The sequence below is a fragment of the Arvicola amphibius genome, chromosome 7 (assembly GCF_903992535.2).
Source record: "Arvicola amphibius chromosome 7, mArvAmp1.2, whole genome shotgun sequence".
Taxonomy (NCBI): Eukaryota; Metazoa; Chordata; class Mammalia; order Rodentia; family Cricetidae; genus Arvicola; species Arvicola amphibius.
The window spans coordinates 76,432,207-76,444,636 of NC_052053.1; the positions used below are offsets into that span (position 1 = coordinate 76,432,207).

Genomic DNA, 12,430 nt, shown 5'->3' on the forward strand with positions numbered 1-12,430 from the left:
TCAATTTATTAAGGGATGCTATGGGGAAAACAGACTAACAGACTCACGGATACAGGACAAGGTATAATCATGGTGAGAAGAAGCATGTGGCCTCTGTCTCTCTTTTAAGAGATCACACCCACAGACAAGTCACGCCCTAAACTCGGCATCCCAAAGCTACTGGCGGAATGACCATTCCCACAACACTTGTGCAGAGCAGGCAAGTGCTCTCCTACCTATAGTTTCCTTGCTCGTTTTATAGTAACCTGATCTAGTGAGAACAGCCAGGGCTCCATGAGAATGATCTAAATCTCTTCTGAGGGGGGCATTCCCAATCAGGATCTACCACCTCTCACTAGACCACACCTCTTACAGTTTCTTAGCCTATCCCATCACCACACGGGGACCAAGCTTCCAAGCATGAACCCAAGAGGGACAAACCACACCAGACCACAAGCCCTGGGCAGGGCCGAAGCTGCAGCAACTCAGAGCATTAGATCAGAATGGAGAACTACCGTTGACAAGGGAGAGTACAGCACAAGTACAGATCAGAGAGACCTGTGTGCTCCCAAAGACCTCAGAGATCCTGCAGGGGTCCTGTTCATTCAGTGACTGTCCAGGGGCTGCTATGGGCCAGTGTCACAGTTCTGGCTCCCAGGCCACTTGGAAAACCACCTCAAATTTCTTCCATTTTCATCCAAAGAAACACCTGATTTGCAGTTGGTGCTCAGTCAGCGGTGAGTTAGGCCCCTCCCCTTTGTTCCCAAGAATAGGCATCATAGTTCATGGCCACCCATCTCATGGTACTTGGCTTTTGTGAAGGAAGTGATTTTCAGCCCAACGTCAGCCCCCAGAGATTAAAGAAAAGGAATTTGAGTGTGCTGGCTTGATGGGGCTAGTGTTAACAATGCCTGTTAACACTCTCCTGGTTCTATAGGAGGCTGACACACGTGTGAAGTGACCTCACAGTTATGAATCAAGGAAGGGACAAGGAGGGACAACTAGAGCCTCGGGCAGCCATGATCTCCACTGAGTCTACACTGCTGGGTTGATACCTGTCCCCAGGGGGTGCGGACAGGCCTCTCTCCCCTTTAGGCTCAGCTCCAAGGTCAGGTTTTAGGGACCCTTAGTGAGGACCCTTAGTGAGCTGCCCTTCACACTGGCTTCTCGCTCCAAACTGACTTCCTCCTTTTTGGAGCTCTGTAATTCTCATCTCAGTTGGTTATTGGGTTAAACATAGATGACTTGAAGGTTTCTCATTCCCCTTCAGGGCCTGCTTTACCCAGGAGACACAGGTCTGGGCCCTCCATCTTTGCTTGCTCATAGGTGACATGGCAATGCCCAGCAGGCCTAGGTGTGTTCAAATGCTCAGAGAGCTTTGCCTCTCTTCTTTCTCCTGGCATTCATCATATAAAGGACACTTTCCATTTTCTGGATGGCTTTAGATGTCCAGAAAGGGGAAGTAGCTGAACAGGGAGCAAGACACTGGGACTTGGTACCCTTAAATCATCCCTCACCTTAAGACAAACTCCCAGATTTTCTACTGGCTAACCAATAAAGGAATCCTGGCTGCAGATACACAGGCCTGGTGGAGCCCCAAACAAGATAAGATCCAGAGTTCTCAGGTTAAAAGACACAGGGGGCCCAGAAGGGAGCCACAAAGGACTGTTTTTGTCTCAGGTATCCCAGGATGGCCTTGAACTCATCCAGGTAGCTGCGAATGACCTTGAACTTCTCCTCCTGCCTCCCCCTCCAGTGTGCTGGGATCACACGTGTGTGTGCAAATGCCAGGTTTATGTTGTGCACAGGATCAAACCCAAGGCTTCTGGCAGGCAAGTGGAGAGCCATCTGAACTACGGCCCCAGCTGGTCCTTGAGGTTTCACTAAAACCCTACATTTCTTTTGGCCAGGACCCCAAAGGTACCCATTCCTGGGAGGGTGGCTGTTTCTCCCAACAGCTGGGCAGAACCGGAAGTGGCCTCTAATCTCTAATCTAAATCAAGGAAGGAATTCTTTTCACCACTACCCCTACACACACACACACACACACACACACACACACACACACACACACACACACACACTCCCACCTCTATGGAAACTCCATCTCTACACTGCTTTGCCCATCACTCACTTTCCATGGTCCTCGGGGATCAGGGATGGACAGGGCTTGTCTGCCTTTAGCAGGAAGGTGCTCCAGGCATAGGATGGGTTCCCACTGCGACTGGAAGGGTCTCAGAGGGGCAGGATGGGGAAGGGGCAGACATCCTGGACCAGTTCCTGGAGCACCCTGGCTCGCGTCACTAGGCCCACCGCAACCCAAGACATCACAATCTGGGGGCTGCGACCCCCGCGCTTCATTATTGTGCGTTGGCGATCAAACAATCCAACCAATATCCACCCTGGGGGTGGGGGAGGAAAAAAAGAAAAAAAAAAAGGACTGTCCCGAGGCCGGCTCCTCCCGCCCCGCCCCGCCCTCTTCCCTCCCGCCCGGGGCCCCCGCCCCCGCCGGGCAGTGAGCGCGCGCCGGGCGCCCCGCTCCGCCGCCCGCGCCCGCCCGCCAGCCCGTCCGCCCGCGGCGGGGCCGGCCCTTCGCCCGCCCACCGGCCCAGCGCTCGCTGCCCGTGCCCGCTGCCCGCCGCCCGCCGTCCCGGCCCGCCGCGCGCGCTCCATGGCTGCTCAGGAGTGGGACTGGTTCCAGCGCGAGGAGCTCATCGGCCAGATCAGCGACATCCGTGTGCAGAACCTGCAAGGTACCGCGGCCCCGGCCTCCCCAGAGGGGTCGCCTCCACCAAACGTGGGCCCCGCCGCGTTCTTCGCACGCCCCGGAGCCGAGTGTCGCTGGCCTGGGCCGGGCTTGCAGAGCTCAGGGGGTGGGGCGGTGCGTGGGCGTGAGTGTGTGCACGCGTGTGTGTGCACGCGCACGTGTGCACCCCATTCCCTGTAGGGGACCCTCACCCTCCTCCTCCCGCCTCTGGTAGTTCAGAGAAGTTTGTATATGGACTCTCAGGGGCGGTGGCCCAGGTTAGGGCCAGGAGAAAGTGCCACTGGTGTGTGCCTGTGTCAGACTTGGCTCCCACTTTCTGAAGTACCTGTGAGGCTGGGGACCTGGAGTGAGGGGCGTAGTCCGTCCCTAGGGCCTCTGGGTGGTGGGGGCACTCTGTGGATCCCAGTGAACTGAGGATCAGGAGACCTTGCCCACCCAATCCACAGTCTGGGCTGGAGTTGGGACCAAAACCCTTGCCTGAGGCTGTTGACAAGATGGGAAAACTCCTAGTGGCCCATGTGTCAGACATGGGCTCTGTGGTTCTCACCTATGAAGTATCTTTCAAAAGAAAGTATTGGGTGTGGAATCTTAACAAACACACACACACACACACACACACACACACGCACACGCACACACCTAAAGAAAAGAAATCCTCCCCTTCAACTCCTAAAAGGTCACTGCTCTCAAGCTCCATGGGGGCAGAAGTGTGATTCCAGCCCCCTCTCCCCCACGGGGCTTTGTAGAACTAGACGTATGTCCACTTCCGGCCTCTTCACCCACCGGGACCTGTGCACAGGTGAGGTTGGTTTAGCCACTTCCCCTACTGGCTTGGGGTGTGTAGAGTGTTCAAAGTTGAAACTACAAGAATCCAGCTGGGAGGTCTGGACAGCGGTGAGGGCAGGAGGATTGTGGGTGTCCCTTTGCTAACAGGGCAGGGAGCCCCTGCTGGGGGTGGGGAAGAGTCTAGATTAAACATTACACCTGAGAGAATGTTTCCTGGGAGCTCACGTGGCCCTCTCCAGCTGAGGTTTGGCAAGGACAGTGCCGGTCTGCAGAGGTGACCTGAAAAGGAGCCAGCAGGCGCCTAAGGGAGTGGGCACTGGGTACTCTGGGCTCTGGACTCTGCTGCTGTTTAGTTAGCGGCTGTGGTTTGTGTCGTGGCAGGAGGGTTGGAGTCGCTGTGATGAGAAGAACCAGGATCTGGTCTGGGATGGGCAGTCATACCTTTTGCTGAGCTGGTATCAGGTTGGGGCTGTCAGGTCTGATGTGCCCTGGGCAATCACGAGACATTTTAATGAGCATGTACTAGCCAAAGCTATTTGATGCAGCCAATTCTTCTTGCAGGACCAGCTTCCATTGTGGAGATCAGTTACTGTAAAGGAACACACAGCAAATTCACACAGAAAGACAGGATTACACAGCGTGGGGACCCTTTGAATTGTGTCTGGAAGGTTTAGGACTTCATAATTAGGTGTCTCGGTTCCTCTCTCGAGATTGTCACCTACCACACTTTCAGGCAAATATCAATTATAATTTGAACAGCAATGGACTTTGTTATTAAGAGGCAAACTTCAAATGTCATATGTATTGCACAGATATATAATGAAGACTAATTTTAAATGTGAGCTCTACATGCTTTTAGATGTGGGTACACCCAGGTAATTGCTACCTACATATAGATTCCCACATCCCTCCATGGTTACCTCATCTTCCTTCCCAGGCAGTAACCTTACCTACCTACCACCAAGGTAGCCTTTATTGGGATCTTTTGTTTTTTAATCCCCTGCCTTGCAGTTGAATGGTACAGTGTGTCCTCTCCATCTAACCCTTTTCGATCAACCTGATGTTAGCGAGATCTGTCTGAACAGTCTTTTCTTTAGCTATAGTTCCTGTTGACTGCTGGGTACCTTTCCACTGTGAAGATGGACCACTATTCTGTTCTCCAGTCAACTGCCGAAGGACCTTTGGGTTATTTGCAGTTTTGAGGGGTGTTGTGAACAAACAAAGCCAGCTGTGTCTTGGGGTGGACATGAGTTCTGTGCAGTTGCTGAGGAGATAAAGCGAGAATGGAGTTCAGGTCATGAATCGTCTGTTTTCTCTCTGATCTCTCTGTCTGTAATAGGAGCCTAACAGATATATCTCTTTTTGCTTCTGTGGTACTTAGAATGTCTCCACTAAAGGTTCAAGTCCAGAAGGCATCCTATATTGATCTCAGAGCATCTGCGGAGCCAGCTGGTGGATGTCAGGAGCCCAGATATGTCTGGATGAGCAGATGGGGGCTGTCTCAGGGCCTTGCTCATCTGAGTTCAGGTGGGCTGTGGGCGGGGGCAGCAGGCAGAGTCTGGGACAGGGTTTGCTACAGAAGCATGTGACTGTTCCCAGTGAAGGTAACCATGGTGTCTTGGGGTTCATAGTTGGAGACAGTGGGACTTCAGGGTCTGTAGTCAGAGGGATGAAGGCTCCTAGTACCCGTGCGCAGGCAGCTGCTACTATCAGGTCCATCAGGCCTGTTTGGAGTCTTCTCTTCCTGGCACAAGGTGGTTCTGGGGTCAGCAATGAAAGCCGTTGAGATTAGGCCCTGGATGCTGCATTTCAGAGAACAGCTTGTAGTTAGCTGATTCTTCCTCCCCATGTGTCCCAACCTTTATTAAGAAGCTTGTTGCTTTCTGCCCTTGCATTCCACCTAGGCCTGTGAGGCTCTAGAATCCAGGCTGTGATTGTGATATGGAAAACCTTCCCTGGAGGAACGCTGGGGTGGAGAATCCAGCCTCCCTCTGGGGGCCTTTCCTCCATTATCAGTCACAGAGCAGATGATGTTGTCCTGACACGAGCACAGGATGGCCATTGAGGTGTTTGTCACCAAGGCTGTGGAGCAGCATGGTATCCCTTAGCACAGACTGCCTGTGAAACCTTACCAGGGTCCCCGCGAGGAAGTGAGGGTCGCTCAAGCTGTCGACCTTTTTGCAGAGAAGAAAATGACACACGGGGGATGTCTGAAGCCTAGGCCTGCGGATCCCACTGTCCTCGGATCCACAGTGGGTGACACGGAGTTTAGAGGTGGCCAGTTCTCTGCAGACTGTCCCCTGGAGGCCTCCAGCATCCTGAAAACAGTGTTGCTTGGTTGCCCTCTCGTCTTCGCTTCAGTGGAGTGACCCACTCTGAACAGGGCTGCTGAGTTAGGGCTTGGGAGGCGCTTGTTCATCGGGAGCCTGTCACTGACCCCCAGTCCACAGGTTTTCTCTGTTCTGCTTGGCAGATGTGGGCCGGGCACGTCGAACCTAGTCAGACACCATCTCAGGCACCAGCATTGCTTCTTGGGCTCATGGTTTGGATGGAGAGACTTCCGCTAGTGTTGACAGGCAAAAGCAGTGATCTGTCTGTCACAATCTAATTCACTTCTCCATGCTAACGAGCTCAGTCACCTGATGCGATGATTCTGTGGAGGCCATCCCTGCTCTGTGGCCCGCTGCTGCTGTCTGGTACCTTAAAGGCTTGGTGCTGTCATCGCTCACCTCATTTTTTTCTAGAACAGCTTGGCTGGGACTCAGCTATGAGAAGGGGCTAGGTAAGGTGGATGGGATGAGCTGTCCCATCCCTTCTCTGAGGGACGCTCGGCAGCATCATTGCCACTGCCTGGACCCTGCTGGCTGCTCTCCCCGACAGACATTCCCATTCTCAGTCAGAACCCCCTCAAGATCATGTGACTTGCAAATCTGGCTGGTATTTGAACCCAGGTGAGGCTGGGGCAAGCGTCCTATGGGTATAAGCACATGGGTAAGAGGTTGCTAACCTCAGCCGTGGTGGCTGAGACAGTCCAAGAAGGGGCTTTGAATTTGGACTTTGAAGGCTGACCATAAACTGCACTTGGACTGGTTTGTCCTCTATAGGGCATTGCTTGTATGTTCCAGAAGGATCTGTGCTTTTCTATACTATTGCTCCCCCCTTGTCACTGACCTGGGCCCACATGCAGCTCTCCTGAGCTTGCTTGGACTTCTCAATGACTTTTTGAGGCTTTGGCCTAGCTTTACCTCCTCCAATCCATCCACCATCCGGCCACCCCACTGTGTCCTTACCAAACCCTCCTGTGAGTCTGCAGACTAAGGCAAGACCTTCCTGACCTGTTAGCGGCTGCAGAGAACTGGTGTTAAACTCTTCCTGAGAAGACATGACCAAAACCCCCACAGAGGACCCTAGCAGCTGCAGAGCAAAGGAATGATTCCATCCAAATAGAGCTTGGTGGGGCAGTGACTTTATTGGCCTCATTTACAGAAGCAGGGGTAAGCTGTCACTTACAGGACTGTGGGCGGCGGTCCCAGAATAACTGCATGACTACAAAGTTGCCCCCTCACTTGAGTGACAGCTCATGGAAGCTGAAGTCCCGGTTCAGTTGACTTTCCACCTCCTATTTACGTTAGCATTTCTCGAGACTCTGTGCAATTTGGATTGGGACATGGGAACATGGAGAGGGCAGTGTGGCTGGTGTCTCAGGCATGCCCAGAGTGAAACACTGTCTTGTGAAGTATAGTCATGATACTCTGATTAAGATGATAGCCATCATGCGATACGTGGAGGACAGCATCCCACATCCCTGGACCATGTATCATGGGCTGTGGATGCCATGACGAGAGTTGGCATGACCTGGTATTTGAGGCCATCTGTGGTCTGCTGGAGGTGCCACACCAGCTGCCTCACACCCAGTTACTTCCTTCTCCCCTAGAGCCTACTCTCCGCTCTGTTCATCTCCCACCTGTATGTTCTGTGCTATGGGACCAGGCTAGACAGGGAAGGGCTCAGGAAAGGGCCCTTCTGCTCTCTTCCCCTGGCTCTCAGCAGAGTTAGAACCCTGGAAGGTTCCCTTGAGAAACCAAAAGAAAATCAGATGTGGAGTTTTATGTCCCTAGGGAGCTGCCTTGCTAGGTCCCAGGCACTGGGGCTGTGTGCTTGTTTTCCAGGCATGAGTTGTGCTGTGGATGTTCTCATCTGGTTCTACAGCAGTCAGACCCCAGACTCTGAGTCATCTCTGGTTTGTAGGTAAAAGATCCTGGTCTGGAACAGGATTTTCTTGGGGTGTGTTTTGTGTGTGTAGTTAGGGAAGCCACAACTGGCCTGGGAGGCCCATGGTGAGAGCCTGGGCTCTGATATTGGTATTGTGGGGTGCAGGGAAAATCTCTTTTGCCTGCAGTGTCTTAGTGTTGTCATTGGCAAAGTTAGAGTTGACTCCCTGGGGCCCTGAGGTACTTACTCCTGGAAGGTGGTGTCAAGAGGCTGGGCCTAGGCATCGTTTATCTGCCCGGGAGCCATTTGTATTCCAGCTCTTGGCACATGGGGCGTGGGCTGCCCACGTGTGGCTCTGGGCTCCATGCAGCTCTGCTGGCTGCTTTCCTGGATTTCTTTCAAAATTCAAGTACCAGAGACTCATTTCTACCCGGGGGCCGTGCAGAAGACTGTGGTTTGCAGGCTTTCCATAGAAAAGACCCAGTGGTAAATGGTGGGCACTCTCGGTTTCTGTTGTCTCCCACCTATCCACCCCCCCCTCCCGCCTCCCCCACTGATCAAGCTGGGAGGTTTACTGACCGGCCCATTCAAGCCAACAGAGGCTCCTGTCTGCATGTGTGCCCAGGAGCAAGAGTGTTCAGGGGCCAGGAAAGCTAGAAATTTATCTTGAAAATGGGGTGTGTAGAGGTAGAGGCAAGCCCTTTATTGGGGGCTCGGCAGCTGCCCTGTGAGGTGATTGAACACAGAAAGCTGGTTTTCACTCGAGGGGCCTAACCTCCCTGAGAGCAGCCTAGCTGCCTGCTGGAGAGGCAGAGCATAGGGCTAGATCAGCCATTTCAGGGAAGTGCCTCTTGCCCAAGCAGCCTGGCTTTTCTGAAGTGTCCTTCTGGCTTGCAGAACACTGTGGCATTTCATATTTTATTGGAACAGAAGAGCCCTGGGCAAAATCCTGCCCAACAGGTCATAGGTTACGCCTACCCTGTGTCTGAAGGGAAGAAGAAAAATAAAGCGATTGTCTTTCAAATGGTTGAACCATTAAAAGTAAACTCCCTGTTCCCATAGAAACCTTCTTTCACGTTTCTTGGTGTCTTTTGAAAAAAAAAAAAAAACAACAAATTGGTAGATTATGTCTGTCATGGAAGGAAGCAGAAGCAGCCTTTGGAGAGCCTGACAGTTTTTCCACCCCACTGGTATGTTTGCTTCTCTTTGATTAATTTTCTACCAGCTGAGTAGGCATTCCAAGACGTCAGCCATAGGCTATGTTTGGCCTGCTGCTTGTTTTATAAATAAAGTTTTATTGGCATGTGGCAACACTCATTCATTTGGTTATTACCCGTGGCTGAATAGGGAAATGAAGGTCCCCAGAAGGCCAAACGTATTTACATATATATTCAGGTGCAGACAATGAGTGAAGTTGGGGAATGGAAAAACAGTGAAATTCAAGAGAAAAGGTGCATGGGGGGTAGGAAGAGTGAGGGTTATGTGTTAAGTATTTATAATTTAGGTACCAATCATGACCATCGTTAGATAAGTGGTTTTGCCAAGTCATTTACTCCTTCCTCGACATGACCCACCAAGTTGTCCCAGGCCTCACGTCTGAAGTACATGTTGACCACATATGCCTTCTCCTCAGTGCTGCACATCAGGTTTTGTGTAGAAGTAGTTCTGGGTGAGACCCTGACGTCATGCTAACACCTCTAGCTTACAGGGTCACCTATCTTCCAAAGCAGGGGGCACACTCAGAGATCTAGGGAGGCGGATCAGCTGTGCGAGGTGCCTATCCTTCCTGGGGAGACAAAAGTAGGGAGCTCACGTCCAGCATTGGCATGACTCAAAGACTTCCTGTCTGTACCATGGCAACCTGGAGAACTTCCTGTAGGATAGTGGGGCCTGTGTGTTTTGAGAGCCTGTTCCATGGCATGTGACAATGGGAGTCACTTACAGCGTATGTTATAGAATGCTTCCTCCAAGCTTAGCCACTGTCATTTTCATCAGAACGGCTGTGGGCTGTGACTCATCTCAGGAGACCCCAAGACAGGCTTATTGATTGTTGGCATTCCTTCACAGAAAGCTGACATTCCAGCTGCTCCATACTGCAGCTTTGGGGGGTGTCTCGCGCTCCTGTAGCAACCACTCACCCATGCCCATAAAGTCATTGACTCCCCGAATTGGACTTTGTCAGGTTTGTCCTTTGGTTTGTTCTTGGGACTTTGTGAGGAGGGGTAGACATTGTTTACATCCCCACCAGGGAAGGAGTTCTCCCAACTAGATGCTTGTGGAGTGCTTACTGTGGGTAAAGCTATCTGGGCATTCTTAGCACAGGGCTGAGGGCACATCTGGTGTGCGCTCTGGGACTGCTGTTAAGTGGATTTACACACTTGAAACCGAGTCCAGAACTGTGCTTCAGAGGGAGAGAGCTGGGCAGCAGACCCAGAGGAACCCATGCACTTGGTATTCCGCTCGTGTTTTCGCCCTGGAACTTGATGCTTCTTGGAGATTGTTTTACCCAGAGTGCTTGAAGATGAGGAGATGCTGAGGAGGGCTTTAGAAGCCCTGGTCAGAAGCAGCTTCAGCTCTTGCAGAACTCCGGTGGAATTTGATAGAGCCCCTGTGACATCACACCCCACTCCTGTTTTCTGGGGCGTTGGGGGGGCTCATGTAGCTGGAGCCTTTGCCACTTTCTAGTTCTCTCTCTTTAGACTATTTTTAATCCTCTATGTTATGACATACTTAAAAGGCAGCGCTCTGAGCATTCTGGTTAGGATCTGGGACACCAGGTAGAGAGGGGCTCAGAGGCAAACTTCTGGTTTGAATGGGGGAAGAACCTGAATTTATATGACGTTATCCACTGCCCCCTTCATCACCAAGCTTAGGCCAGTCCCGGCCCTGGGGTCACACCTACTTGGGCCACACCAGCTTCCCTGTGCACCTCGTATGACCGGTAATTTGCTGCCCTCAGGGCCCCCAGGCCAGATTCAGTCCTGCAACCTTCCTCTCTGGACACCTCTATCCTCAGCCAGATACTCTTGTCCCAGGGGAAAACCTCCTTCCTTGGATAAAATGAACCTCAGTGTTTGGGTGTTCATGTTTTCCAGAATGAAAGGCTGAAATCTGTAGAAAAACCATTGTATGTAACTGGGCTCACCATGTTGGACGAAGACAGCCCGATTAGAAAAGCAAACTCTGAGTGTTTTCTCTCATCTGAGGAATCTAGATGTAAAAATGGTTTCACACACACACACACACACACACACACACACACACACTGTGGGAGTAGGAGGTACACTGGGAAGGGGACGGTAACCAGTGAGGGCAAGAGAGGGTAACAAGGGATGAATATGATCAAAGTACCTGATATATACATGTGTAGAAATAAAATGAAACCCATTTTTTTTAATGCAATGAATATACACTCATTAAAAAAGTCCTGGTCTGGATGTGTAAGTGACGAGGGGCTTTCATTTCCAGAAAACGGTGTCCTGGTCTTGTCTTGTGAAAGCCTATCTGAATGGCCACATGAATATTCCCAGAGTTCCCTCCCATCTTCACCGCCCCTCCTTTCCTGGTAGAACACGTGGTCAGCTAGATGGCCTTGTCGCTCTCCTTCCTCTGCGGTCATCTCCATGGAGAGTTTATGGTGCTGGTCATGGTCACCGTTAAGCTTTTGTCTCTGTACTGTTTGCTAAAGCAGGGATGTACACTGAGACGGCAGGATGCCAGAAAAGCCCCGTGTTTGGGGCTAGCCGGTGTGTCGTCAGGCTGACTTAGGAACTGTATAGTCAGTTACAGAAGACAGCTTGGAGCTCTGTTGTAATATGTTTGATGTTCCATGCAGGTTGTGTGTGGGGTGGCGCCCTAATTAGCGTGGTCAACTTAACATAGCCTAGGGTCAGCTGAGAGGAAAGCCTCCAAGGAGGAATTGCCTAGATTGCATTGGCCTGTGCCAGTCTGTGGGGAATTATCTTGACTGGTAATTGATGTAGGAGGGCGCGGCCCACTGTGGGCAGCACCATCCCTAGGCAAGGTGGTTCTGGACTGTGTACGAAAGCTAGCTAGGCAGGAGCTGGGTGAGTCAGCTAGCAGCCTTCCTCCGTGGTTCTTGCTTCAAATTTCTGTCTGACTCCCTGCCTCACTTTCCTCCATGATGGACTGAGACTTGGAAGTGCTAGCCTACCAAACACTTCTCTCTCCTCAGTTACTTTGACTCATGGTATTCATCGCGGGAACAGAATGAAATTAGAACTGGTGGTTTTGTTCCTTACAGTGAGTTGCATTGTGGAAAAGGGGATTTTGGGAGTGACATCACTGCCGGATGCTTTGCCCAGTGGTGATGATTGTTATTTATACCTGAAATTGAGGCCAAACAAGCCCATGAGTGTTGGCTGCTGGGCTTTTGAGTCCTAGAATCAGGAATCTGAGTGAAGTCTGCATAGATGAAGTTAGGGCAGGTGCTCTAAGTGGTGGCAGGGCCTGAGGGTCGGGTGAAAGAGCCGAGACTTGGCCAGGTATCAAGGATCAGCTGATTGAATGGCAAGTGATATTGGGCAAGAAGTCACCGCTTCAGGCGGGCTTGTCACCTGGCTCTTGGGACTCCAATAACAATGCTTGTTGTCACTTAGGCACTGGTAACTCTAACTATAAAGATAAAGGCCAAGCTCTTAGCCCATAGTTCCTGATTGGTGGTTA

General features: G+C 51.6%; 1 protein-coding gene across 1 annotated transcript in view; it reads left to right on the forward strand.

The window, feature by feature from the left end:
- The first annotated feature begins 2,568 nt into the window (after positions 1-2,568).
- Positions 2,569-12,430, forward strand: part of Clmn (calmin) — a 92,692-nt gene continuing 82,830 nt past the window's right edge. Inside the window, 1 exon segment of the mRNA XM_038335746.2 lies at positions 2,569-2,732. Coding sequence (XP_038191674.1) covers positions 2,651-2,732 — 82 coding nt within the window. The 5' untranslated portion in view covers positions 2,569-2,650.